The sequence below is a fragment of the Oncorhynchus gorbuscha genome, linkage group LG15 (assembly GCF_021184085.1).
Source record: "Oncorhynchus gorbuscha isolate QuinsamMale2020 ecotype Even-year linkage group LG15, OgorEven_v1.0, whole genome shotgun sequence".
NCBI classification, from domain to species: domain Eukaryota; kingdom Metazoa; phylum Chordata; class Actinopteri; order Salmoniformes; family Salmonidae; genus Oncorhynchus; species Oncorhynchus gorbuscha.
The window spans coordinates 84,760,818-84,787,790 of record NC_060187.1 but is presented as its reverse complement, the minus strand read 5'-3'; the positions used below and the strand labels follow the sequence as shown (position 1 = coordinate 84,787,790).

Below are 26,973 nucleotides of genomic sequence, written 5' to 3'. Positions count from 1 at the left end.
CGGAAAATAGGGAGGGGACTGTAACAGAGAATGGGGAGGGGACTGTAATGGAGAGGAGGGAGGGGAGGGGACTGTAACGGAGAGGAGAGGGGACTGTAACGGAGAGGAGAGGGGACTGTAACCGAGAGGAGAGAGGGGACTGTAACGGAGATGAGAGGGGACTGTAACGGAGAGGAGGGAGGGGACTGTAACGGAGAGGAGAGAGGGGACTGTAACGGAGAGGGAGGGGACTGTAACGGAGAGGAGGGAGGGGACTGTCACGGAGAGGAGGGAGGGGACTGTAACGGAGAGGAGGGAGGGGACTGTAACGGAGAGAGGAGGGAGGGGACTGTAACGGAGAGGAGGGAGGGGACTGTAACGGAGATGAGAGGGGACTGTAACGGAGAGGAGAGAGGGGACTGTAACGGAGAGTAGGGAGGGGACTGTAACGGAGAAGAGAGGGGACTGTAACGGAGAAGAGAGGGGACTGTAACGGAGAGGAGGGAGGGGACTGTAACGGAGAGGAGGGAGGGAGGGGGCTGTAACGGAGAGGAGGGTGGGGACTGTAACGGAGAGGAGGGAGGGGACTGTAACGGAGAGGAGGGAGGGGACTGTAACGGAGATGAGAGGGGACTGTAACGGAGATGAGAGGGGACTGTAACGGAGAGGAGAGAGGGGACTGTAACGGAGAGTAGGGAGGGGACTGTAACAGAGAGGAGGGAGGGGAGGGGACTGTAACAGAGAGGAGAGGGGACTGTAACGGAGAGGGGACTGTAACGGAGAGGAGAGGGGACTGTAACGGAGAGGAGAGGGGACTGTAACGGAGAGGAGAGAGAGGGACTGTAACGGAGATGAGAGGGGACTGTAACGGAGAGGAGAGAGGGGACTGTAACGGAGAGGAGAGAGGGGACTGTAACGGAGAGGAGAGAGGGGACTGTAACGGAGAATAGAGAGGGGACTGTAACAGAGAATGGGGAGGGGACTGTAATGGAGAGGAGGGAGGGAGGGGACTGTAACGGAGAGGAGAGGGGACTGTAACGGAGAGGAGAGGGGACTGTAACCGAGAGGAGAGAGGGGACTGTAACGGAGATGAGAGGGGACTGTAACGGAGAGGAGGGAGGGGACTGTAACGGAGAGGAGGGAGGGGACTGTAACGGAGAGGAGAGAGGGGACTGTAACGGAGAGGAGGGAGGGGACTGTAACAGAGAGGAGGGAGGGGACTGTCACGGAGAGGAGGGAGGGGACTGTAACGGAGAGGAGGGAGGGGACTGTAACGGAGAGGAGGGTGGGGACTGTAACGGAGAGGAGGGAGGGGGCTGTAACAGAGAGGAGGGTGGGGACTGTAACGGAGAGGAGGGAGGGGGCTGTAACGGAGAGGAGGGAGGGGGCTGTAACGGAGTGGAGGGAGGGGGCTGTAACGGAGAGGAGGGAGGGAGGGGCCTGTAACGGAGAGGAGGGAGGGGACTGTAACAGAGAGGAGGGAGGGGAGGGGACTGTAACGGAGAGGAGAGGGACTGTAACGGAGAGGAGAGAGGGGACTGTAACGGAGAGGAGGGAGGGGACTGTAACGGAGAGGAGGGAGGGGATTGTAACGAAGAGGAGAGAGGGGACTGTAACGGAGAGGACAGAGGGGACTGTAACGGAGAGGAGGGAGGGGACTGTAACGGAGAGGAGCGAGGGGAGGGGACTGTAACGGAGAGGAGAGGGGACTGTAACAGAGAGGAGGGAGGGGGGCTGTAACGGAGAGGAGGGAGGGGGCTGTAACGGAGAGGAGGGAGGGAGGGGGCTGTAACGGAGAGGAGGGAGGGGACTGTAACGGAGAGGAGCGAGGGGAGGGGACTGTAACGGAGAGGAGAGGGGGCTGTAACGGAGAGGAGGGAGGGGCTGTAACGGAGAGGAGGGAGGGGGCTGTAACGGAGAGGAGGGAGGGGGGGCTGTAACGGAGAGGAGAGGGGACTGTAACGGAGAGGAGAGAGGGGACTGTAACGGAGAGGAGGGAGGGGACTGTAACGAAGAGGAGAGAGGGGACTGCAACGGAGAGGAGAGAGGGGACTGTAACGGAGAGGAGGGAGGGGACTGTAACGGAGAGGAGCGAGGGGAGGGGACTGTAACAGAGAGGAGAGGGGACTGTAACAGAGAGGAGGGAGGGGAGTGTAACGGAGAGGAGGGAGGGGACTGTAACGAAGAGGAGAGAGGGGACTGTAACGGAGAGGAGGGAGGGGACTGTAACGGAGAGGAGGGAGGGGACTGTAACAGAGAGGTGGGAGGGGAGGGGACTGTAATGGAGAGGAGAGGGGACTGTAATGGAGAGGAGAGGGGACTGTAACGGAGAGGAGAGAGGGGACTGTAACGGAGAAGAGAGGGGACTGTAACGGAGAAGAGAGGGGACTGTAACGGAGAGGAGGGAGGGGACTGTAACGGAGAGGAGGGTGGGGACTGTAACGGAGAGGAGGGAGGGGACTGTAACGGAGAAGAGGGAGGGACTGTAACGGAGATGAGAGGGGACTGTAACGGAGAGGAGAGAGGGGACTGTAACGGAGAGTAGGGAGGGGACTGTAACAGAGAGGAGGGAGGGGGGGACTGTAACAGAGAGGAGAGGGGACTGTAACGGAGAGGAGAGGGGACTGTAACGGAGAGGAGAGGGGACTGTAACGGAGAGGAGAGGGGACTGTAACGGAGATGAGAGGGGACTGTAACGGAGAGGAGAGAGGGGACTGTAATGGAGAGGAGAGAGGGACTGTAACGGAGAGGAGAGAGGGACTGTAACGGAAAATAGGGAGGGGACTGTAACAGAGAATGGGGAGGGGACTGTAATGGAGAGGAGGGAGGGGAGGGGACTGTAACGGAGAGGAGAGGGGACTGTAACGGAGAGGAGAGGGGACTGTAACCGAGAGGAGAGAGGGGACTGTAACGGAGATGAGAGGGGACTGTAACGGAGAGGAGGGAGGGGACTGTAACGGAGAGGAGAGAGGGACTGTAACGGAGAGGGAGGGGACTGTAACGGAGAGGAGGGAGGGGACTGTCACGGAGAGGAGGGAGGGGACTGTAACGGAGAGGAGGGAGGGGACTGTAACGGAGAGGAGGGAGGGGACTGTAACGGAGAGGAGGGAGGGGACTGTAACGGAGATGAGAGGGGACTGTAACGGAGAGGAGAGAGGGGACTGTAACGGAGAGTAGGGAGGGGACTGTAACGGAGAAGAGAGGGGACTGTAACGGAGAAGAGAGGGGACTGTAACGGAGAGGAGGGAGGGGACTGTAACGGAGAGGAGGGAGGGAGGGGGCTGTAACGGAGAGGAGGGTGGGGACTGTAACGGAGAGGAGGGAGGGGACTGTAACGGAGAGGAGGGAGGGGACTGTAACGGAGATGAGAGGGGACTGTAACGGAGATGAGAGGGGACTGTAACGGAGAGGAGAGAGGGGACTGTAACGGAGAGTAGGGAGGGGACTGTAACGGAGAGAGGGAGGGGACTGTAACGGAGAAGAGAGGGGACTGTAACGGAGAAGAGAGGGGACTGTAACGGAGAGGAGGGAGGGGACTGTAACGGAGAGGAGGGAGGGAGGGGGCTGTAACGGAGAGGAGGGTGGGGACTGTAACGGAGAGGAGGGAGGGGACTGTAACGGAGAGGAGGGAGGGGACTGTAACGGAGATGAGAGGGGACTGTAACGGAGATGAGAGGGGACTGTAACGGAGAGGAGAGAGGGGACTGTAACGGAGAGTAGGGAGGGGACTGTAACAGAGAGGAGGGAGGGAGGGGACTGTAACAGAGAGGAGAGGGGACTGTAACGGAGAGGGGACTGTAACGGAGAGGAGAGGGGACTGTAACGGAGAGGAGAGGGGACTGTAACGGAGAGGAGAGAGGGGACTGTAACGGAGATGAGAGGGGACTGTAACGGAGAGGAGAGAGGGGACTGTAACGGAGAGGAGAGAGGGGACTGTAACGGAGAGGAGAGAGGGACTGTAACGGAGAATAGAGAGGGGACTGTAACAGAGAATGGGGAGGGGACTGTAATGGAGAGGAGGGAGGGGAGGGGACTGTAACGGAGAGGAGAGGGGACTGTAACGGAGAGGAGAGGGGACTGTAACCGAGAGGAGAGGGGGACTGTAACGGAGATGAGAGGGGACTGTAACGGAGAGGAGGGAGGGGACTGTAACGGAGAGGAGGGAGGGGACTGTAACGGAGAGGAGAGAGGGGACTGTAACGGAGAGGAGGGAGGGGACTGTAACAGAGAGGAGGGAGGGGACTGTCACGGAGAGGAGGGAGGGGACTGTAACGGAGAGGAGGGAGGGGACTGTAACGGAGAGGAGGGTGGGGACTGTAACGGAGAGGAGGGAGGGGGCTGTAACAGAGAGGAGGGTGGGGACTGTAACGGAGAGGAGGGAGGGGGCTGTAACGGAGAGGAGGGAGGGGGCTGTAACGGAGTGGAGGGAGGGGGCTGTAACGGAGAGGAGGGAGGGAGGGGCCTGTAACGGAGAGGAGGGAGGGGACTGTAACAGAGAGGAGGGAGGGGAGGGGACTGTAACGGAGAGGAGAGGGGACTGTAACGGAGAGGAGAGAGGGGACTGTAACGGAGAGGAGGGAGGGGACTGTAACGGAGAGGAGGGAGGGATTGTAACGAAGAGGAGAGAGGGGACTGTAACGGAGAGGACAGAGGGGACTGTAACGGAGAGGAGGGAGGGGACTGTAACGGAGAGGAGCGAGGGGAGGGGACTGTAACGGAGAGGAGAGGGGACTGTAACAGAGAGGAGGGAGGGGGCTGTAACGGAGAGGAGGGAGGGGGCTGTAACGGAGAGGAGGGAGGGAGGGGCTGTAACGGAGAGGAGGGAGGGGACTGTAACGGAGAGGAGCGAGGGGAGGGGACTGTAACGGAGAGGAGAGGGGACTGTAACGGAGAGGAGGGAGGGGGCTGTAACGGAGAGGAGGGAGGGGGCTGTAACGGAGAGGAGGGAGGGAGGGGGCTGTAACGGAGAGGAGAGGGGACTGTAACGGAGAGGAGAGAGGGGACTGTAACGGAGAGGAGGGAGGGGACTGTAACGAAGAGGAGAGAGGGGACTGCAACGGAGAGGAGAGAGGGGACTGTAACGGAGAGGAGGGAGGGGACTGTAACGGAGAGGAGGGGGAGGGGACTGTAACAGAGAGGAGAGGGGACTGTAACAGAGAGGAGGGAGGGGAGTGTAACGGAGAGGAGGGAGGGGACTGTAACGAAGAGGAGAGAGGGGACTGTAACGGAGAGGAGAGAGGGGACTGTAACGGAGAGGAGGGAGGAGGGAGGGGGCTGTAACGGAGAGGAGGGAGGGGGCTGTAACGGAGAGGAGGGTGGGGACTGTAACGGAGAGGAGGGAGGGGCTGTAACAGAGAGGAGGGTGGGGACTGTAACGGAGAGGAGGGAGGGACTGTAACGGAGAGGAGGGTGGGGACTGTAACGGAGAGGAGGGAGGGGGCTGTAACAGAGAGGAGGGTGGGGACTGTAACGGAGAGGAGGGAGGGGGCTGTAATGGAGAGGAGGGAGGGGGCTGTAACGGAGTGGAGGGAGGGGGCTGTAACGGAGAGGAGGGAGGGAGGGGCCTGTAACGGAGAGGAGGGAGGGGACTGTAACAGAGAGGAGGGAGGGGAGGGGACTGTAACGGAGAGGAGAGGGGACTGTAACGAGAGGAGAGAGGGGACTGTAACGGAGAGGAGGAGGAGGGGACTGTAACGGAGAGGAGGGAGGGGATTGTAACGAAGAGGAGAGAGGGGACTGTAACGGAGAGGACAGAGGGGACTGTAACGGAGAGGAGGGAGGGGACTGTAACGGAGAGGAGGGAGGGGACTGTAACGGAGAGGAGAGGGGACTGTAACAGAGAGGAGGGAGGGGGCTGTAACGGAGAGGAGGGAGGGGGCTGTAACGGAGAGGAGGGAGGGAGGGGCTGTAACGGAGAGGAGGGAGGGGACTGTAACGGAGAGGAGCGAGGGGGGGACTGTAACGGAGAGGAGAGGGGACTGTAACGGAGAGGAGGGAGGGGGCTGTAACGGAGAGGAGGGAGGGGGCTGTAACGGAGAGGAGGAGGGAGGGGGCTGTAACGGAGAGGAGAGGGGACTGTAACGGAGAGGAGAGAGGGGACTGTAACGGAGAGGAGGGAGGGGACTGTAACGGAGAGGAGAGAGGGGACTGCAACGGAGAGGAGAGAGGGGACTGTAACGGAGAGGAGGGAGGGGACTGTAACGGAGAGGAGCGAGGGAGGGGACTGTAACAGAGAGGAGAGGGGACTGTAACAGAGAGGAGGGAGGGGAGTGTAACGGAGAGGAGGGAGGGGACTGTAACGAAGAGGAGAGAGGGACTGTAACGGAGAGGAGAGAGGGACTGTAACGGAGAGGAGGGAGGAGGGAGGGGCTGTAACGGAGAGGAGGGAGGGGGCTGCAACGGAGATGAGGGAGGGGCTGCAACGGAGAGGAGGGAGGGACTGTAACGGAGAGGAGAGAGGGGACTGTAACGGAGAATAGGGAGGGGACTGTAACAGAGAGGAGGGAGGGGAGGGACTGTAACGGAGAGGAGAGGGGACTGTAACCGAGAGGAGAGAGGGGACTGTAACGGAGATGAGAGGGGACTGTAACGGAGAGGAGGGAGGGGACTGTAACGGAGAGGAGGGAGGGGACTGTAACGGAGAGGAGAGAGGGGACTGTAACGGAGGGAGGGAGGGGACTGTAACGGAGAGGAGGGAGGGGACTGTAACGGAGAGGAGGGAGGAGGGACTGTCACGGAGAGGAGGGAGGGGACTGTAACGGAGAGGAGGGAGGGGACTGTAACGGAGAGGAAGGAGGGGACTGTAACGGAGAGGAAGGAGGGGACTGTTTGGAGAGGAGGGAGGGGACTGTTTGGAGAGGAGGGAGGGGGCTGTAACGGAGAGGAGGGAGGGGACTGTAACGGAGAGGAGGGAGGGGACTGTAACGGAGAGGAGGGAGGGGGCTGTAACGGAGAGGAGGGAGGGGCTGTAACGGAGGAGTGAGGGGACTAACGGAGAGGAGGGAGGGGGCTGTAACGGAGAGGAGGGAGGGGCTGTAACGGAGAGGAGGGGAGGGGCTGTAACGGAGAGGAGGGAGGGAGGGGGCTGTAACGGAGAGGAGGGGAGGGGACTGTAACAGAGAGGAGGGAGGGGAGGGGACTGTAACGGAGAGGAGAGGGGACTGTAACGGAGAGGAGAGAGGGACTGTAACGGAGAGGAGGGGGACTGTAACGGAGAGGAGGGAGGGGACTGTAACGAAGAGGAGAGAGGGGACTGTAACGGAGAGGAGAGAGGGGACTGTAACGGAGAGGAGGGAGGGACTGTAACGGAGAGGAGCGAGGGGAGGGGACTGTAACGGAGAGGAGAGGGGACTGTAACAGAGAGGAGGGAGGGGGCTGTAACGGAGAGGAGGGAGGGGCTGTAACGGAGAGGAGGTAGGGGACTGTAACAGAGAGGAGGGAGGGGAGGGGACTGTAACGGAGAGGAGCGAGGGGACTGTAACGAGAGGAGAGGGGACTGTAACGGAGAGGAGGGAGGGGCTGTAACGGAGAGGAGGGAGGGGGCTGTAACGGAGAGGAGGGAGGGAGGGGCTGTAACGGAGAGGAGGGAGGGGACTGTAACAGAGAGGAGGGAGGGGAGGGGACTGTAACGGAGAGGAGAGGGGACTGTAACGGAGAGGAGAGAGGGGACTGTAACGGAGAGGAGGGAGGGGACTGTAACGGAGAGGAGGGAGGGGACTGTAACGAAGAGGAGAGAGGGGACTGCAAACGGAGAGGAGAGAGGGGACTGTAACGGAGAGGAGGGAGGGGACTGTAACGGAGAGGAGCGAGGGGAGGGGACTGTAACGGAGAGGAGAGGGGACTGTAACAGAGAGGAGGGAGGGGACTGTAACGGAGAGGAGGGAGGGGACTGTAACGAAGAGGAGAGAGGGGACTGTAACGGAGAGGAGAGAGGGGACTGTAACGGAGAGGAGGGAGGAGGGAGGGGGCTGTAACGGAGAGGAGGGAGGGGGCTGCAACGGGGAGGAGGGAGGGAGGGGCTGTAACGGAGAGGAGGGAGGGAGCGGACTGTAACGGAGAGTAGGGAGGGGAGGGGACTGTAACGGAGAGGAGAGGGACTGTAACGGAGAGGAGAGAGGGGCCTGTAACGGAGAGGAGGGAGGGGACTGTAGCGGAGAGGAGGGAGGGGACTGTAACGAAGAGGAGAGAGGGGACTGCAACGGAGAGGAGAGAGGGGACTGTAACGGAGAGGAGGGAGGGGACTGTAACGGAGAGGAGCGAGGGGAGGGGACTGTAACGGAGAGGAGAGGGGACTGTAACAGAGTGGAGGGAGGGGGCTGTAACGGAGAGGAGGGAGGGGGCTGTAACGGAGAGGAGGAAGGGAGGGGACTGTAACGGAGAGGAGCGAGGGGAGGGGACTGTAACGGAGAGGAGAGAGGGACTGTAACGGAGAGGAGGGAGGGGACTGTAACGGAGAGGAGGGAGGGGACTGTAACGGAGAGTAGGGAGGGGACTGTAACGGAGAAGAGAGGGGACTGTAACGGAGAGGAGGGAGGGGACTGTAACGGAGAGGAGGGAGGGGACTGTAACGAAGAGGAGAGAGGGGACTGTAACGGAGAGGAGAGAGGGGACTGTAACGGAGAGGAGGGAGGAGGGAGGGGGCTGTAACGGAGAGGAGGGAGGGGGCTGCAACGGGGAGGAGGGAGGGAGGGGCTGTAACGGAGAGGAGGGAGGGAGCGGACTGTAACGGAGAGTAGGGAGGGGAGGGGACTGTAACGGAGAGGAGAGGGGACTGTAACGGAGAGGAGAGAGGGGCCTATAACGGAGAGGAGGGAGGGGACTGTAGCGGAGAGGAGGGAGGGGACTGTAACGAAGAGGAGAGAGGGGACTGCAACGGAGAGGAGAGAGGGGACTGTAACGGAGAGGAGGGAGGGGACTGTAACGGAGAGGAGCGAGGGGAGGGGACTGTAACGGAGAGGAGAGGGGACTGTAACAGAGTGGAGGGAGGGGGCTGTAACGGAGAGGAGGGAGGGGGCTGTAACGGAGAGGAGGAAGGGAGGGGACTGTAACGGAGAGGAGCGAGGGGAGGGGACTGTAACGGAGAGGAGAGGGGACTGTAACGGAGAGGAGGGAGGGGACTGTAACGGAGAGGAGGGAGGGGACTGTAACGGAGAGTAGGGAGGGGACTGTAACGGAGAAGAGAGGGGACTGTAACGGAGAGGAGGGAGGGGACTGTAACGGAGAGGAGGGAGGGGGCTGTAACGGAGAGGAGGGAGGGGACTGTAACGAAGAGGAGAGAGGGGACTGTAACGGAGAGGAGAGAGGGGACTGTAACGGAGAGGAGGGAGGGGACTGTAACGGAGAGGAGCGAGGGGAGGGGACTGTAACGGAGAGGAGAGGGACTGTAACAGAGAGGAGGGAGGGGGCTGTAACGGAGAGGAGGGAGGGGGCTGTAACGGAGAGGGGAGGTAGGGGACTGTAACAGAGAGGAGGGAGGGAGGGGACTGTAACGGAGAGGAGCGAGGGGAGGGGACTGTAACGGAGAGGAGAGGGGACTGTAACGGAGAGGAGGGAGGGGGCTGTAACGGAGAGGAGGGAGGGGGCTGTAACGGAGAGGAGGGAGGGAGGGGGCTGTAACGGAGAGGAGGGAGGGGACTGTAACAGAGAGGAGGGAGGGGAGGGGACTGTAACGGAGAGGAGAGGGGACTGTAACGGAGAGGAGAGAGGGACTGTAACGGAGAGGAGGGAGGGGACTGTAACGGAGAGGAGGGAGGGGACTGTAACGAAGAGGAGAGAGGGGACTGCAACGGAGAGGAGAGAGGGGACTGTAACGGAGAGGAGGGAGGGGACTGTAACGGAGAGGAGCGAGGGGAGGGGACTGTAACGGAGAGGAGAGGGGACTGTAACAGAGAGGAGGGAGGGGACTGTAACGGAGAGGAGGGAGGGGACTGTAACGAAGAGGAGAGAGGGGACTGTAACGGAGAGGAGAGAGGGGACTGTAACGGAGAGGAGGGAGGAGGGAGGGGCTGTAACGGAGAGGAGGGAGGGGGCTGCAACGGGGAGGAGGGAGGGAGGGGGCTGTAACGGAGAGGAGGGAGGGAGCGGACTGTAACGGAGAGTAGGGAGGGGAGGGGACTGTAACGGAGAGGAGAGGGGACTGTAACGGAGAGGAGAGAGGGGCCTGTAACGGAGAGGAGGGAGGGGACTGTAGCGGAGAGGAGGGAGGGGACTGTAACGAAGAGGAGAGAGGGGACTGCAACGGAGAGGAGAGAGGGGACTGTAACGGAGAGGAGGGAGGGGACTGTAACGGAGAGGAGCGAGGGAGGGGACTGTAACGGAGAGGAGAGGGGACTGTAACAGAGTGGAGGGAGGGGGCTGTAACGGAGAGGAGGGAGGGGGCTGTAACGGAGAGGAGGAAGGGAGGGGACTGTAACGGAGAGGAGCGAGGGGAGGGGACTGTAACGGAGAGGAGAGGGGACTGTAACGGAGAGGAGGGAGGGGACTGTAACGGAGAGGAGGGAGGGGACTGTAACGGAGAGTAGGGAGGGGACTGTAACGGAGAAGAGAGGGGACTGTAACGGAGAGGAGGGAGGGGACTGTAACGGAGAGGAGGGAGGGGACTGTAACGAAGAGGAGAGAGGGGACTGTAACGGAGAGGAGAGAGGGGACTGTAACGGAGAGGAGGGAGGAGGGAGGGGGCTGTAACGGAGAGGAGGGAGGGGGCTGCAACGGGGAGGAGGGAGGGAGGGGGCTGTAACGGAGAGGAGGGAGGGAGCGGACTGTAACGGAGAGTAGGGAGGGGAGGGGACTGTAACGGAGAGGAGAGGGGACTGTAACGGAGAGGAGAGAGGGGCCTATAACGGAGAGGAGGGAGGGGACTGTAGCGGAGAGGAGGGAGGGGACTGTAACGAAGAGGAGAGAGGGGACTGCAACGGAGAGGAGAGAGGGGACTGTAACGGAGAGGAGGGAGGGGACTGTAACGGAGAGGAGCGAGGGGAGGGGACTGTAACGGAGAGGAGAGGGGACTGTAACAGAGTGGAGGGAGGGGGCTGTAACGGAGAGGAGGGAGGGGGCTGTAACGGAGAGGAGGAAGGAGGGGACTGTAACGGAGAGGAGAGGGGACTGTAACGGAGAGGAGGGAGGGGACTGTAACGGAGAGGAGGGAGGGGACTGTAACGGAGAGTAGGGAGGGGACTGTAACGGAGAAGAGAGGGGACTGTAACGGAGAGGAGGGAGGGGACTGTAACGGAGAGGAGGGAGGGGGCTGTAACGGAGAGGAGGGTGGGGACTGTAACGGAGAGGAGGGAGGGGACTGTAACGGAGAGGAGGGAGGGGACTGTAACGGAGATGAGAGGGGACTGTAACGGAGAGGAGAGAGGGGACTGTAACGGAGAGTAGGGAGGGGACTGTAACAGAGAGGAGGGAGGGGAGGGGACTGTAACAGAGAGGAGAGGGGACTGTAACGGAGAGGAGAGGGACTGTAACGGAGAGGAGAGGGGACTGTAACGGAGAGGAGAGGGGACTGTAACGGAGATGAGAGGGGACTGTAACGGAGAGGAGAGAGGGGACTGTAATGGAGAGGAGAGAGGGGACTGTAACGGAGAGGAGAGAGGGGACTGTAACGGAAAATAGGGAGGGGACTGTAACAGAGAATGGGAGGGGACTGTAATGGAGAGGAGGGAGGGGAGGGGACTGTAACGGAGAGGAGAGGGGACTGTAACGGAGAGGAGAGGGGACTGTAACCGAGAGGAGAGAGGGGACTGTAACGGAGATGAGAGGGGACTGTAACGGAAAGGAGGGAGGGGACTGTAACGGAGAGGAGGGAGGGGACTGTAACGGAGAGGAGAGAGGGGACTGTAACGGAGAGGGAGGGGACTGTAACGGAGAGGAGGGAGGGGACTGTCACGGAGAGGAGGGAGGGGACTGTAACGGAGAGGAGGGAGGGGACTGTAACGGAGAGGAGGGAGGGGACTGTAACGGAGAGGAGGGAGGGGACTGTAACGGAGATGAGAGGGGACTGTAACGGAGAGGAGAGAGGGGACTGTAACGGAGAGTAGGGAGGGGACTGTAACGGAGAAGAGAGGGGACTGTAACGGAGAAGAGAGGGGACTGTAACGGAGAGGAGGGAGGGGACTGTAACGGAGAGGAGGGAGGGGACTGTAACGGAGAGGAGGGAGGGAGGGGGCTGTAACGGAGAGGAGGGTGGGGACTGTAACGGAGAGGAGGGAGGGGACTGTAACGGAGAGGAGGGAGGGGACTGTAACGGAGATGAGAGGGGACTGTAACGGAGAGGAGAGAGGGGACTGTAACGGAAAGTAGGGAGGGGACTGTAACAGAGAGGAGGGAGGGGAGGGGACTGTAACAGAGAGGAGAGGGGACTGTAACGGAGAGGGGACTGTAACGGAGAGGAGAGGGGACTGTAACGGAGAGGAGAGAGGGACTGTAACGGAGATGAGAGGGGACTGTAACGGAGAGGAGAGGGGACTGTAACGGAGAGGAGAGAGGGGACTGTAACGGAGAGGAGAGAGGGGACTGTAATGGAGAATAGGAGGGGACTGTAACAGAGAATGGGGAGGGGACTGTAATGGAGAGGAGGAGGGGAGGGACTAACGGAGAGAGAGGGGACTGTAACGGAGAGGAGAGGGGACTGTAACCGGAGGAGAGAGGGGACTGTAACGGAGATGAGAGGGGACTGTAACGGAGAGGAGGGAGGGGACTGTAACGGAGAGGAGGGAGGGGACTGTAACGGAGAGGAGAGAGGGGACTGTAACGGAGAGGAGGGAGGGGACTGTAACAGAGAGGAGGGAGGGGACTGTCACGGAGAGGAGGGAGGGGACTGTAACGGAGAGGAGGGAGGGGACTGTAACGGAGAGGAGGGAGGGGACTGTCACGGAGAAGAGGGAGGGGACTGTAACGAAGAGGAGGGAGTGGACTGTAACGGAGAGGAGGGAGGGGACTGTCACGGAGAGGAGGGAGGGGACTGTCACGGAGAGGAGGGAGGGGACTGTAATGGAGAGGAGGGAGGGGACTGTAACGGAGAGGAGGGAGGGGACTGTAACGGAGAGGAGGGAGGGGACTGTAACGGAGAGGAAGGAGGGGACTGTAACGGAGAGGAAGGAGGGTCTGTTTGGAGAGGAGGGAGGGGACTGTTTGGAGAGGAGGGAGGGGGCTGTAACGGAGAGGAGGGAGGGGACTGTAACGGAGAGGAGGGTGGGGACTGTAACGGAGAGGAGGGAGGGGCTGTAACGGAGAGGAGGGAGGGGGCTGTAACGGAGTGGAGGGAGGGGGCTGTAACGGAGAGGAGGGAGGGAGGGGCCTGTAACGGAGAGGAGGGAGGGGACTGTAACAGAGAGGAGGGAGGGGAGGGGACTGTAACGGAGAGGAGAGGGGACTGTAACGGAGAGGAGAGAGGGGACTGTAACGGAGAGGAGGGAGGGGACTGTAACGGAGAGGAGGGAGGGGATTGTAACGAAGAGGAGAGAGGGGATTGTAACGTAGAGGACAGAGGGGACTGTAACGGAGAGGAGGGAGGGGACTGTAACGGAGAGGAGCGAGGGGAGGGGACTGTAACGGAGAGGAGAGGGGACTGTAACAGAGAGGAGGGAGGGGGCTGTAACGGAGAGGAGGGAGGGGGCTGTAACGGAGAGGAGGGAGGGAGGGGGCTGTAACGGAGAGGAGGGAGGGGACTGTAACGGAGAGGAGCGAGGGAGGGGACTGTAACGGAGAGGAGAGGGGACTGTAACGGAGAGGAGGGAGGGGGCTGTAACGGAGAGGAGGGAGGGGCTGTAACGGAGAGGAGGGAGGGAGGGGGCTGTAACGGAGAGGAGGGAGGGGACTGTAACAGAGAGGAGGGAGGGGAGGGGACTGTAACGGAGAGGAGAGGGGACTGTAACGGAGAGGAGAGAGGGACTGTAACGGAGAGGAGGGAGGGGACTGTAACGAAGAGGAGAGAGGGGACTGCAACGGAGAGGAGAGAGGGGACTGTAACGGAGAGGAGGGAGGGGACTGTAACGGAGAGGAGCGAGGGGGAGGGGACTGTAACAGAGAGGAGAGGGGACTGTAACAGAGAGGAGGGAGGGGAGTGTAACGGAGAGGAGGGAGGGGACTGTAACGAAGAGGAGAGAGGGGACTGTAACGGAGAGGAGAGAGGGGACTGTAACGGAGAGGAGGGAGGAGGGAGGGGGCTGTAACGGAGAGGAGGGAGGGGGCTGCAACGGAGATGAGGGAGGGGGCTGCAACGGAGAGGAGGGAGGGGACTGTAACGGAGAGGAGAGAGGGGACTGTAACGGAGAATAGGGAGGGGACTGTAACAGAGAGGAGGGAGGGGAGGGTACTGTAACGGAGAGGAGAGGGGACTGTAACCGAGAGGAGAGAGGGGACTGTAACGGAGATGAGAGGGGACTGTAACGGAGAGGAGGGAGGGGACTGTAACGGAGAGGAGGGAGGGGACTGTAACGGAGAGGAGAGAGGGGACTGTAACGGAGAGGAGGGAGGGGACTGTAACGGAGAGGAGGGAGGGGACTGTAACGGAGAGGAGGGAGGGGACTGTCACGGAGAGGAGGGAGGGGACTGTAACGGAGAGGAGGGAGGGGACTGTAACGGAGAGGAAGGAGGGGACTGTAACGGAGAGGAAGGAGGGGACTGTTTGGAGAGGAGGGAGGGGACTGTTTGGAGAGGAGGGAGGGGGCTGTAACGGAGAGGAGGGAGGGGACTGTAACGGAGAGGAGGGAGGGGACTGTAACGGAGAGGAGGGAGGGGGCTGTAACGGAGAGGAGGGAGGGGGCTGTAACGGAGAGGAGGGAGGGGACTAACGGAGAGGAGGGAGGGGGCTGTAACGGAGAGGAGGGAGGGGGCTGTAACGGAGAGGAGGGAGGGGGCTGTAACGGAGAGGAGGGAGGGAGGGGGCTGTAACGGAGAGGAGGGAGGGGACTGTAACAGAGAGGAGGGAGGGGAGGGGACTGTAACGGAGAGGAGAGGGGACTGTAACGGAGAGGAGAGAGGGGACTGTAACGGAGAGGAGGGAGGGGACTGTAACGGAGAGGAGGGAGGGGACTGTAACGAAGAGGAGAGAGGGGACTGTAACGAGAGGAGAGAGGGGACTGTAACGGAGAGGAGGGAGGGGACTGTAACGGAGAGGAGCGAGGGGAGGGGACTGTAACGGAGAGGAGAGGGGACTGTAACAGAGAGGAGGGAGGGGACTGTAACAGAGAGGAGGGAGGGGGCTGTAACGGAGAGGAGGGAGGGGGCTGTAACGGAGAGGAGGGAGGGAGGGGGCTGTAACGGAGAGGAGGTAGGGGACTGTAACAGAGAGGAGGGAGGGAGGGGACTGTAACGGAGAGGAGCGAGGGGGGGACTGTAACGGAGAGGAGAGGGGACTGTAACGGAGAGGAGGGAGGGGGCTGTAACGGAGAGGAGGGAGGGGGCTGTAACGGAGAGGAGGGAGGGAGGGGGCTGTAACAGAGAGGAGGGAGGGGAGGGGACTGTAACGGAGAGGAGAGGGGACTGTAACGGAGAGGAGAGAGGGGACTGTAACGGAGAGGAGGGAGGGGACTGTAACGGAGAGGAGGGAGGGGACTGTAACGAAGAGGAGAGAGGGGACTGCAACGGAGAGGAGAGAGGGGACTGTAACGGAGAGGAGGGAGGGGACTGTAACGGAGAGGAGCGAGGGAGGGGACTGTAACGGAGAGGAGAGGGGACTGTAACAGAGAGGAGGGAGGGACTGTAACGGAGAGGAGGGAGGGGACTGTAACGAAGAGGAGTGAGGGGACTGTAACGGAGAGGAGAGAGGGGACTGTAACGGAGAGGAGGGAGGAGGGAGGGGGCTGTAACGGAGAGGAGGGAGGGGGCTGCAACGGGGAGGAGGGAGGGAGAGGGCTGTAACGGAGAGGAGGGAGGGAGCGGACTGTAACGGAGAGTAGGGAGGGGAGGGGACTGTAACGGAGAGGAGAGGGGACTGTAACGGAGAGGAGAGAGGGGCCTGTAACGGAGAGGAGGGAGGGGACTGTAACGGAGAGGAGGGAGGGGACTGTAACGAAGAGGAGAGAGGGGACTGCAACGGAGAGGAGAGAGGGGACTGTAACGGAGAGGAGGGAGGGAGGGGACTGTAACGGAGAGGAGCGAGGGGAGGGGACTGTAATGGAGAGGAGAGGGGACTGTAACGGAGAGGAGGGAGGGGGCTGTAACGGAGAGGAGGGAGGGGGCTGTAACCGAGAGGAGGGAGGGAGGGGGCTGTAACGGAGAGGAGGGAGGGGACTGTAACAGAGAGGAGGGAGGGGAGGGGACTGTAACGGAGAGGAGAGGGGACTGTAACGGAGAGGAGAGAGGGGACTGTAACGGAGAGGAGGGAGGGGAGGGGACTGTAACGGAGAGGAGAGGGGACTGTAACGGAGAGGAGAGAGGGGCCTGTAACGGAGGGGAGAGAGGGGACTGTAATGGAGGGGAGAGGGGACTGTAACCGAGAGGAGAGAGGGGACTGTAACGGAGATGAGAGGGGACTGTAACGGAGAGGAGAGAGGGGAATGTAACGGAGAGGAGCGAGGGGAGGGGACTGTAACGGAGAGGAGAGGGGACTGTAACAGAGTGGAGGGAGGGGGCTGTAACGGAGAGGAGGGGGCTGTAACGGAGAGGAGGGAGGGAGGGGACTGTAACGGAGAGGAGCGAGGGGAGGGGACTGTAACGGAGAGGAGAGGGGACTGTAACGGAGAGGAGGGAGGGGGCTGTAATGGAGAGGAGGGAGGGGACTGTAACGAAGAGGAGAGAGGGGACTGTAACGGAGAGGAGGGAGGGGACTGTAACAGAGAGGAGGGAGGGGAGGGACTGTAACGGAGAGGAGAGAGGGGACTGTAACGGAGAGGAGAGAGGGGACTGTAACGGAGAGGAGGGAGGGGACTGTAACGGAGAGGAGCGAGGGACTGTAACGGAGAGGAGGGAGGAGGGAGGGGCTGTAACGGAGAGGAGGGAGGGGGCTGCAACGGGGAGGAGGGAGGGAGGGGGCTGTAACGGAGAGGAGGGAGGGAGGGAGCGGGCTGTAACGGAGAGTAGGGAGGGGAGGGGACTGTAACGGAGAGGAGAGGGGACTGTAACGGAGAGGAGAGAGGGGCCTGTAACGGAGAGGAGAGGGGACTGTAACAGAGAGGAGGGAGGGGACCGTAACGGAGAGGAGGGAGGGGACTGTAACGAAGAGGAGAGAGGGGACTGTAACGGAGAGGAGAGAGGGGACTGTAACGGAGAGGAGGGAGGAGGGAGGGGGCTGTAACGGAGAGGAGGGAGGGGGCTGCAACGGGAGGAGGGAGGGAGGGGGCTGTAACGGAGAGGAGGGAGGGAGGGAGCGGGCTGTAACGGAGAGTAGGGAGGGGAGGGGACTGTAACGGAGAGGAGAGGGGACTGTAACGGAGAGGAGAGAGGGGCCTGTAACGGAGGGGAGAGAGGGGACTGTAATGGAGGGGAGAGGGGACTGTAACCGAGAGGAGAGAGGGGACTGTAACGGAGATGAGAGGGGACTGTAACGGAGAGGAGAGAGGGGACTGTAACGGAGAGTAGGGATGGGACTGTAACAGAGAGGAGGGAGGGGAGGGGACTGTAACGGAGAGGAGAGGGGACTGTAACGGAGAGGGGACTGTAACCGAGAGGAGAGAGGGGACTGTAACAGAGATGAGAGGGGACTGTAACGGAGAGGAGAGAGGGGACTGTAACGGAGAGGAGGGAGGGGACTGTAACGGAGAGGAGAGAGGGGACTGTAACCGAGAGGAGGGAGGGGACCGTAACGGAGAGGAGGGAGGGGACTGTCACGAGAGAGGAGGGAGGGGACTGTAACGGAGAGGAGGGAGGGGACTGTAACGGAGAGGAGGGAGGGGACTGTAACGGAGAGGAGGGAGGGGACTGTAACGGAGAGGAGGGAGGGGGCTGTAACGGAGAGGAGGGAGGGGGCTGTAACGGAGAGGAGAGGGGACTGTAATGGAGAGGAGAGATGGGACCGTAACGGAGAGGAGGGAGGGGACTGTAACGAAGAGGAGAGAGGGGACTGTAACGAAGAGGAGAGAGGGGACTGTAACGGAGAGGAGCGAGGGGAGGGGACTGTAACGGAGAGGAGCGAGGGGAGGGGACTGTAACGGAGAGGAGAGGGGACTGTAACAGAGAGGAGGGAGGGGACTGTAACGGAGAGGAGCGAGGGGACTGTAACGGGGGCTGTAACGGAGAGGAGGGAGGGGACTGTAACGGAGAGTAGGGATGGGACTGTAACAGAGAGGAGGGAGGGGAGGGGACTGTAACGGAGAGGAGAGGGGACTGTAACGGAGAGGGGACTGTAACCGAGAGGAGAGAGGGGACTGTAACAGAGATGAGAGGGGACTGTAACGGAGAGGAGAGAGGGGACTGTAACGGAGAGGAGGGAGGGGACTGTAACGGAGAGGAGAGAGGGGACTGTAACCGAGAGGAGGGAGGGGACCGTAACGGAGAGGAGGGAGGGGACTGTCACGAGAGAGGAGGGAGGGGACTGTAACGGAGAGGAGGGAGGGGACTGTAACGGAGAGGAGGGAGGGGACTGTAACGGAGAGGAGGGAGGGGACTGTAACGGAGAGGAGGGAGGGGGCTGTAACGGAGAGGAGGGAGGGGGCTGTAACGGAGAGGAGAGGGGACTGTAATGGAGAGGAGAGATGGGACCGTAACGGAGAGGAGGGAGGGGACTGTAACGAAGAGGAGAGAGGGGACTGTAACGAAGAGGAGAGAGGGGACTGTAACGGAGAGGAGCGAGGGGAGGGGACTGTAACGGAGAGGAGCGAGGGGAGGGGACTGTAACGGAGAGGAGAGGGGACTGTAACAGAGAGGAGGGAGGGGACTGTAACGGAGAGGAGCGAGGGGACTGTAACGGGGGGCTGTAACGGAGAGGAGGGAGGGGACTGTAACGGAGAGGGAGGAGGGGACTGTAACGGACAGGAGGGAGGGGACTGTAACGGAGAGGAGGGAGGGGACTGTAACGGAGAGGAGGGAGTTAGGGGGCAGTAAGGGAGAGGGAGGGAGGGGACTGTACTGGAGAGGAGGGAATTAGGGGGCAGTAACGGAGAGGGAGCGGACTGTAACGGAGAAGAGGGAATTAGGGGGCAGTAAGTGAGAGGGAGGGAGTTAGGGGGCAGTAAGGGAGAGGGAGGGAGTTAGGGGGCAGTGAGGGAGAGGGAGGGAGTTAGGGGGCAGTAAGGGAGAGGGAGGGAGTTAGGGGGCAGTGAGGGAGTTAGGGGGCAGTGAGGGAGAGGGAGGGAGTTAGGGGGCAGTGAGGGAGAGGGAGGGAGTTAGGGGGCAGTAAGGGAGAGGGAGGGAGGGAGGGAGTTAGGGGGCAGTGAGGGAGAGGGAGGGGGTTAGGGGGCAGTAAGGGAGAGGGAGGGAGTTAGGGGGCAGTGAGGAAGAGGGAGGGAGTTAGGGGGCAGTGAGGGAGAGGGAGGGAGTTAGGGGGCAGTAAGGGAGAGGGAGGGAGTTAGGGGGCAGTAAGGGAGAGGGAGGGAGTTAGGGGGCAGTGAGGGAGAGGGAGGGAGTTAGGGGGCAGTGAGGGAGAGGGAGTTAGGGGGCAGGAGGGAGAGGGAGGGAGTTAGGGGGCAGTAAGGGAGAGGGAGGGAGTTAGGGGGCAGTGAGGGAGAGGGAGGGAGTTAGGGGGCAGTGAGGGAGAGGGAGGGAGGGAGGGAGTTAGGGGGCAGTGAGGGAGAGGGAGGGAGTTAGGGGGCAGTAAGGGAGAGAGAGGGAGTTAGGGGGCAGTAAGGGAGAGGGAGGGAGGGAGGGGGCAGTGAGGGAGAGGGAGGGAGTTAGGGGGCAGTAAGGGAGACGAGGGACTTAAAAAGCTCAGGATGGTCATAGTTTTGATTTTAAACCGCTACAGAAAATGTATACCTGTTGTCTGAATATTGTCTATCCATATGTAATAAGTAGCTCAAATCAAATCAAATCAAATCAAATTTATTTATATAGCCCTTCGTACATCAGCTGATATCTCAAAGTGCTGTACAGAAACCCAGCCTAAAACCCCAAACAGCAAACAATGCAGGTGTAAAAGCACGGTGGCTAGGAAAAACTCCCTAGAAAGGCCAAAACCTAGGAAGAAACCTAGAGAGGAACCGGGCTATGTGGGGTGGCCAGTCCTCTTCTGGCTGTGCCGGGTAGAGATTATAACAGAAAATGACCAAGATGTTCAAATGTTCATAAATGACCAGCATGGTCAAATAATAATAATGCAGAACAGTTGAAACTGGAGCAGCAGCACAGTCAGGTGGACTGGGGACAGCAAGGAGCCATCATGTCAGGTAGTCCTGGGGCACGGTCCTAGGGCTCAGGTCCTCCGAGAGAGAGAAAGAAAGAGAGAATTAGAGAGAGCATATGTGGGGTGGCCAGTCCTCTTCTGGCTGTGCCGGGTGGAGATTATAACAGAACGTGGCCAAGATGTTCAAATGTTCATAAATGACCAGCATGGTTGAATAATAGTAAGGCAGAACAGTTGAAACTGGAGCAGGAGCATGGCCAGGTGGACTGGGGACAGCAAGGAGTCCTCATGTCAGGTAGTCCTGGGACATGGTCCTAGGGCCCAGGCCAGTTGAAACTGGAGCAGCAGCATGGCCAGGTGGACTGGGGACAGCAAGGAGTCATCATGTCAGGTAGTCCTGGGGCATGGTTCTAGGGCTCAGGTCCTCCGAGAGAGAGAAAGAAGGAGAGAAGGAGAGAATTAGAGAACGCACACTTAGATTTACACAGGACACCGAATAGGACAGGAGAAGTACTCCAGATAAACAAACTGACCCTAGCCCCCCGACACATAAACTACTGCAGCATAAATACTGGAGGCTGAGACAGGAGGGGTCAGGAGACACTGTGGCCCCATCCGAGGACACCCCGGACAGGGCCAAACAGGAAGGATATAACCCCACCCACTTTGCCAAAGCACAGCCCCCACACCACTAGAGGGAAATCTACAACCACCAACTTACCATCCTGAGACAAGGCCGAGTATAGCCCACAAAGATCTCCGACACGGTACAACCCAAAGGGGGGAAACCCAGACAGGCCGACCACAACAGTGAATCAACCCACCCAGGTGACGCACCCCCCCCAGGGACGGCACGAGAGAGCCCCAGCAAGCCAGTGACTCAGCCCCGTAACAGGGTTAGAGGCAGAGAATCCCAGTGGAAAAAGGGGAACCGGCCAGGCAGAGACAGCAAGGGCGGTTCGTTGCTCCAGAGCCTTTCCGTTCACCTTCCCACTCCTGGGCCAGACTACACTCAATCATATGACCCACTGAAGAGATGAGTCTTCAGTAAAGACTTAAAGGTTGAGACCGAGTTTGCGTCTCTGACATGGGTAGGCAGACCGTTCCATAAAAATGGAGCTCTATAGGAGAAAGCCCTGCCTCCAGCTGTTTGCTTAGAAATTCTAGGGACAATTAGGAGGCCTGCGTCTTGTGACCGTAGCGTACGTATAGGTATGTACGGCAGGACCAAATCAGAGAGGTAGGTAGGAGCAAGCCCATGTAATGCTTTGTAGGTTAGCAGTAAAACCTTGAAATCAGCCCTTGCTTTGACAGGAAGCCAGTGTAGAGAGGCTAGCACTGGAGTAATATGATCAAATTTTTTGGTTCTAGTCAGGATTCTAGCAGCCGTATTTAGCACTAACTGAAGTTTATTTAGTGCTTTATCCGGGTAGCCGGAAAATAGAGCATTGCAGTAGTCTAACCTAGAAGTGACAAAAGCATGGATTAATTTTTCTGCATCATTTTTGGACAGAAAGTTTCTGATTTTTGCAATGTTACGTAGATGGAAAAAAGCTGTCCTCGAAATGGTCTTGATATGTTCTTCAAAAGAGAGATCAGGGTCCAGAGTAACGCCGAGGTCCTTCACAGTTTTATTTGAGACGACTGTACAACCATTAAGATTAATTGTCAGATTCAACAGAAGATCTCTTTGTTTCTTGGGACCTAGAACAAGCATCTCTGTTTTGTCCGAGTTTAATAGTAGAAAGCTAATGTAAAAAGGTACCATGTCCATAAAATACATATAGTATGTACATATAACAACAACAATAAGGAAGGAGAGAAGGATGGATGGTGTCCAGCACACAGGGAGAGGGACAGCTGCCACTCTGAATATTTCATGAGCTCCTCACAATAACCCCCCCAGACCCTCTCCTGGCCCAATATAACCCCCAAGACCCCTTCCTACCCCAATATAATCTCCTCAGACCCCCCCCCCCCCCGCCCCAATATAATCTCCCCAGACCCTACCTTTTCTACTTTACACCCGCATCACCCCCCCACAGACAGACACACACATCTGTGTTGCTGTGTCAAGAGGGACCAAGTCAGCGGTGTGTCTCCAGTGTATAAACCCTGTGTATGTGTCAAGAGGGACCAAGTCAGCGGTGTGTGTCTCCAGTGTATAAACCCTGTGTATGTGTCAAGAGGGACCAAGTCAGCGGTGTGTGTCTCCAGTGTATAAACCCTGTGTATGTGTCAAGAGGGACCAAGTCAGCGGTGTGTGTCTCCAGTGTATAAACCCTGTGTATGTGTCAGTCCCAGCAGGAGAAGATTGACAGCATAGAGGAGAACGTCAACACAGCAGCAGCCAACGTGGAGGAGGGGACCAGGAGCCTCGGGAAGGTGCGTGTGTGTGTGTGTGTGTGTGTGTGTTTGGGAGATCGATGGCACTTTGCCTCCCAGCCATTCTACAACGTTTGTCCCTATTGATCCAGCAGAATACGGAGGAAAGCTGCAATTAAAGAAATAGAGAGAATAGATGGAGAGAGGGGTTAAGTTGTACAGTGATGGAGGGAGGGGTTAAGTTGTACAGTGATGGAGAGAGGGGTTAAGTTGTACAGTGATGGAGAGAGGGGTTAAGTTGTACAGTGATGGAGAGAGGGGTTGAGTTGTACAGTGATGGAGAGAGGGGTTGAGTTGTACAGTGATGGAGAGAGGGGTCGAGTTGTACAGTGATGGAGAGAGGGGTTGAGTTGTACAGTGATGGAGAGAGGGGTTGAGTTGTACAGTGATGGAGAGAGGGGTTAAGTTGTACAGTGATGGAGGGAGGGGTTAAGTTGTACAGTGATGGAGGGAGGGGTTGAGTTGTACAGTGATGGAGAGAGGGGTTAAGTTGTACAGTGATGGAGGGAGGGGTTAAGTTGTACAGTGATGGAGGGAGGGGTTGAGTAGGGGTTGTTGTCAATGGAGAGTGCAAGGTGTGTGTGTGTGGGTGCAGGAGGCGAGGAGAGGTATGAAGGGCTATTTAATAGCTCTTCAGGAGCAGCGTTTGGCCTCCCACTGTTTGCTCAATACACACACACCCACACACCCCCTCAGAATAAAGTCAGACTGACAGCTCAATACCTACAGACATATTACAAGCTCAGTGTGGTACGTTGTGTGAGTTCTATATGTGTATGCTCCGCGTACACACCCGTTTGAGTCTAATTGCAGCCAAAATATCACAATAATTAAAAATGTGGTTTATTTAAGCGTAAATGTACCACCTCTCACCCCATGTTTTGATTGATAAATGGAACTTCAACTCAGTTCAACTCCCTTAATTGATGAAGTTGAAATGGGATTGAGCCCACATTGAGGTCCAGAATATTCTAGGGTATGGGTGTGGCTGTGCTGTTAAGGGATCCTGAGTGGCACAGCGTTCTAAGGCACTGCATCACTACAGACCCGGGTTCGATCCTGGACTGTATCACAACCGGCTGTGATCAGGAGTCCCATAGGGCGGCGCACAATTGGCCCAGAATTGTCTGGATTATATGTTTTGGACTTTTTGGGCTGTTCGGGCACAATATTTTTTCTGCTAGGCAACCCGAAGATCAAAGCCGAGGTCTACGCTCCTTCTCAGTAATTGGTCAACAGTAGGGATTCTTCAATAAAGTCTCTGTCATTCAATGAGAAATGACTAGTTTTCATGCACATTTTTACATTAAGAAATATTGCACCAAACATCTTAGTTAGATGTAAAATTGATCTCCATGTCAAAATTGGTGACAGATTTCTTGAGTTATCTTAGATTAATTCCGACCATTTTGAGGAAGTGTATTCTGGCTACGGCATCTCTAAATGGACAAATAGTACTATTGCTGCTTTTTTAAGGGAGTATGTGTGCACACTCGATGGGCTAGGCGTCAGCAGTGTGTGTACATAGAAGAGGTGTCAGACACAGCAGTGTGTGTCATCTGTCATCAGGCCAGGTGCCATTACACACACCCCTGCTTTACCAACACCCTGTTCTCTGAACTTTCAACTTACCTCTGGTTAATTAAAATGACCTTCGCTGCCATGAGGTGGGGGGGTGGGAGGGCGTTTGAACTGGAGCCATTTAACTGTTCATCTGTTAATCAACCGTGGGAGGGGGTAGTGTGTGTGTGGCGGAATGTTCAGAGGAGTCACTCATTTACAGCAATCAGTCTAAAGGAGCGTCTTCCTCTCTGAAGATAACAGTATTAATAAACACACGCACACCTCATTTCTCCAATTTGAATAACTGTGGGTAATTAAACTGTAGAGCTTTGATGATGATGATGGTGTGTGCGCATGTGTTGCTGTTTGTGTGTGTACATGTGTGTGTGTGTGATCATGAAAGGCCAGGTAGATCTGAAGACTTCTTGCTGACTGTGTGTCTTAGAACATCAAAGGAATAACCCCCCTGAGTGTGTGTGTGTTATATGTGCGTTGATTTGTCCCAAGCGAAGTTTCTTCTTATTTCCTTGTCTTTTTAATTGAATTTAAGAATCTTATTGGCATAAAAAGTGAAGAAACCTAGACTGTCAATGCATGTAGTGACTCGTCTATCCGTCTGTCCTCTCCGCAGGCAGTGGGCTACAGGCTGGCAGTGTTACCCGTGGCAGGGGCAGTGTTAGGGGGGGTGCTGGGTGGGCCGCTGGGCCTACTGGTGGGGTTCAAGGCAGCAGGGGTGGCAGCAGCGCTTGGAGGGGGGGCTCTGGGGTTTGCAGGGGGGAACCTGGTCCAGAAGAAACGCAGAGCTAGAGTAGAGTCCCAGATGAACCAGCTCACTGCACCCCCTACGGAACCAGAACCACCGCTGGACAAGGACAAGTGACCTCTGATTGGTAGTGAAAGGACCTCTGACCTCTAGAAGCTTACACTGGTCCAGGTACTGCCCGACTACATTGCAGACGCATGCTAGAGCTTACATATATAGTGGGGCAAAAAAGTATTTAGTCAGCCACCAATTGTGCAAGTTCTCCCACTTAAAAAGATGAGGCCTGTAATTTTCATCATAGGTACACTTCAACTATGACAGACAAAATGAGAAGAAAAAAAATCCAGAAAATCACATTGTAGGATTTTTTATGAATTTATTTGCAAATTATGGTGGAAAATAAGTATTTGGTCACCTACAAACAAGCAAGATTTCTGGCTCTCACAGACCTGTAACTTCTTCTTTAATAGGCTCCTTTGTCCTCCACTCGTTACCTGTATTAATGGCACCTGTGAACTTGTTATCAGTATAAAAGACACCAGTCCACAACCTCAAACAGTCACACTCCAAACTCCACTATGGCCAAGACCAAAGATCTGTCAAAGGACACCAGAAACAAAATTGTAGACCTGCACCAGGCTGGGAAGACTGAATCTGCAGTAGGTAAGCAGCTTGGTTTGAAGAAATCAACTGTGGGAGCAATTATTAGGAAATGGAAGACATACAAGACCACTGATAATCTCCCTCGATCTGGGGCTCCACGCAAGATCTCACCCCGTGGGGTCAAAATGATCACAAGAACGGTGCGCAAAAATCCCAGAACCACACAGGGGAACCTAGTGAATGACCTGCAGAGAGCTGGGACCAAAGTAACAAAGCCTTCCATCAGCAAGGGCATTGAAGATGAAACGTGGCTGGGTCTTTCAGCATGACAATGATCCCAAACACACTGCCCGGGCAACGAAGGAGTGGCTTTGTAAGAAGCATTTCAAGGTCCTGGAGTGGCCTAGCCAGTCTCCAGATCTCAACCCCATAGAAAATCTTTGGAGGGAGTTGAAAGTCCGTGTTGCCCAGCAATAGCCCCAAAGCATCACTGCTCTAGAGGAGATCTGCATGGAGGAATGGGCCAAAAGCAAGACTTACAGAAAACGTTTGACCTCTGTCATTGCCAACAAAGGGTATATTATTATTGACCAAATACTTATTTTCCACCATAATTTGCAAATAAATTCATTAAAAATCCTACAATGTGATTTCTGGATTTATTTCTCATTTTGTCTGCCATAGTTGAAGTGTCCCTATGATGAAAATTACAGGCCTCTCATCTTTTTAAGTGGGAGAACTTGCACAATTGGTGGCTGCCTAAATCATTTTTGCCCCACTGTATATCAGCTAACCACATCATATGATATAGCAATCTGATGCCCAACTGCACAGTTGAAGTGGCGCACAACCATTGGTTGATGCAATGCAACGCCTGCACATCTAGTCGGGCAGGAACTCAACCAAGATATCCCTCAGAGTAACTGGCTTTCCGCTCTAACAATCTGTTGTTTGACCAATAGATTTGCTCTCTTTACTGTGGTAATAAGGAACTCCTCCTCCTTCTCGCTGTCAATAGACAGAGGAGAGAGGTATGTCAAGAGAGGCCTACTGTGAAGAGAAGCCTGCCACTGGGATCTACCACTTCCCAATCAATAAGACTTTTAAACATCGTAGGAGAGCCTTGAGGACCTGAGTGTGAATGCTGTGTTAGTTGAGTGTGATGTATGATATGTGATATGCTGGGTCTGTTGGCTTTGTATTTAAAACTTTAAAGTAACTGTCCAGTGTTTCCAGATTTCTATTAAATATGACCTGCACATTTTTACAATATAAATGAAATAGTTTTCCTTCCAAAATCTTTTAAATATGTTAAAACGCAGCTATTCTGTGTTGGAATGGTGTGGGCGTATACTGATCTTAAAAATATTCATGCGAGTAGACCGCTGATTGGCCAGCTCATCCTCCTCAGAGGAAACAGCAAGCTTTGAGATACAAGTTTGTGCTTTTTTTTGTTCTACAATTA

General features: G+C 57.3%; 1 protein-coding gene across 1 annotated transcript in view; it reads left to right on the top strand.

Moving 5' to 3' along the window:
- LOC123998310 (syntaxin-17-like) overlaps positions 1-25,186 on the top strand; it is a 54,533-nt gene extending 29,347 nt beyond the window's left edge. The window contains exons 7-8 of the mRNA XM_046303409.1: positions 22,493-22,579; positions 24,774-25,186. Of these exons, the coding sequence (XP_046159365.1) occupies positions 22,493-22,579; positions 24,774-25,022 (336 nt within the window). The 3' untranslated portion in view covers positions 25,023-25,186. The remainder of the gene's footprint in view (positions 1-22,492; positions 22,580-24,773) is intronic.
- The last annotated feature ends 1,787 nt before the right edge of the window (positions 25,187-26,973 follow it).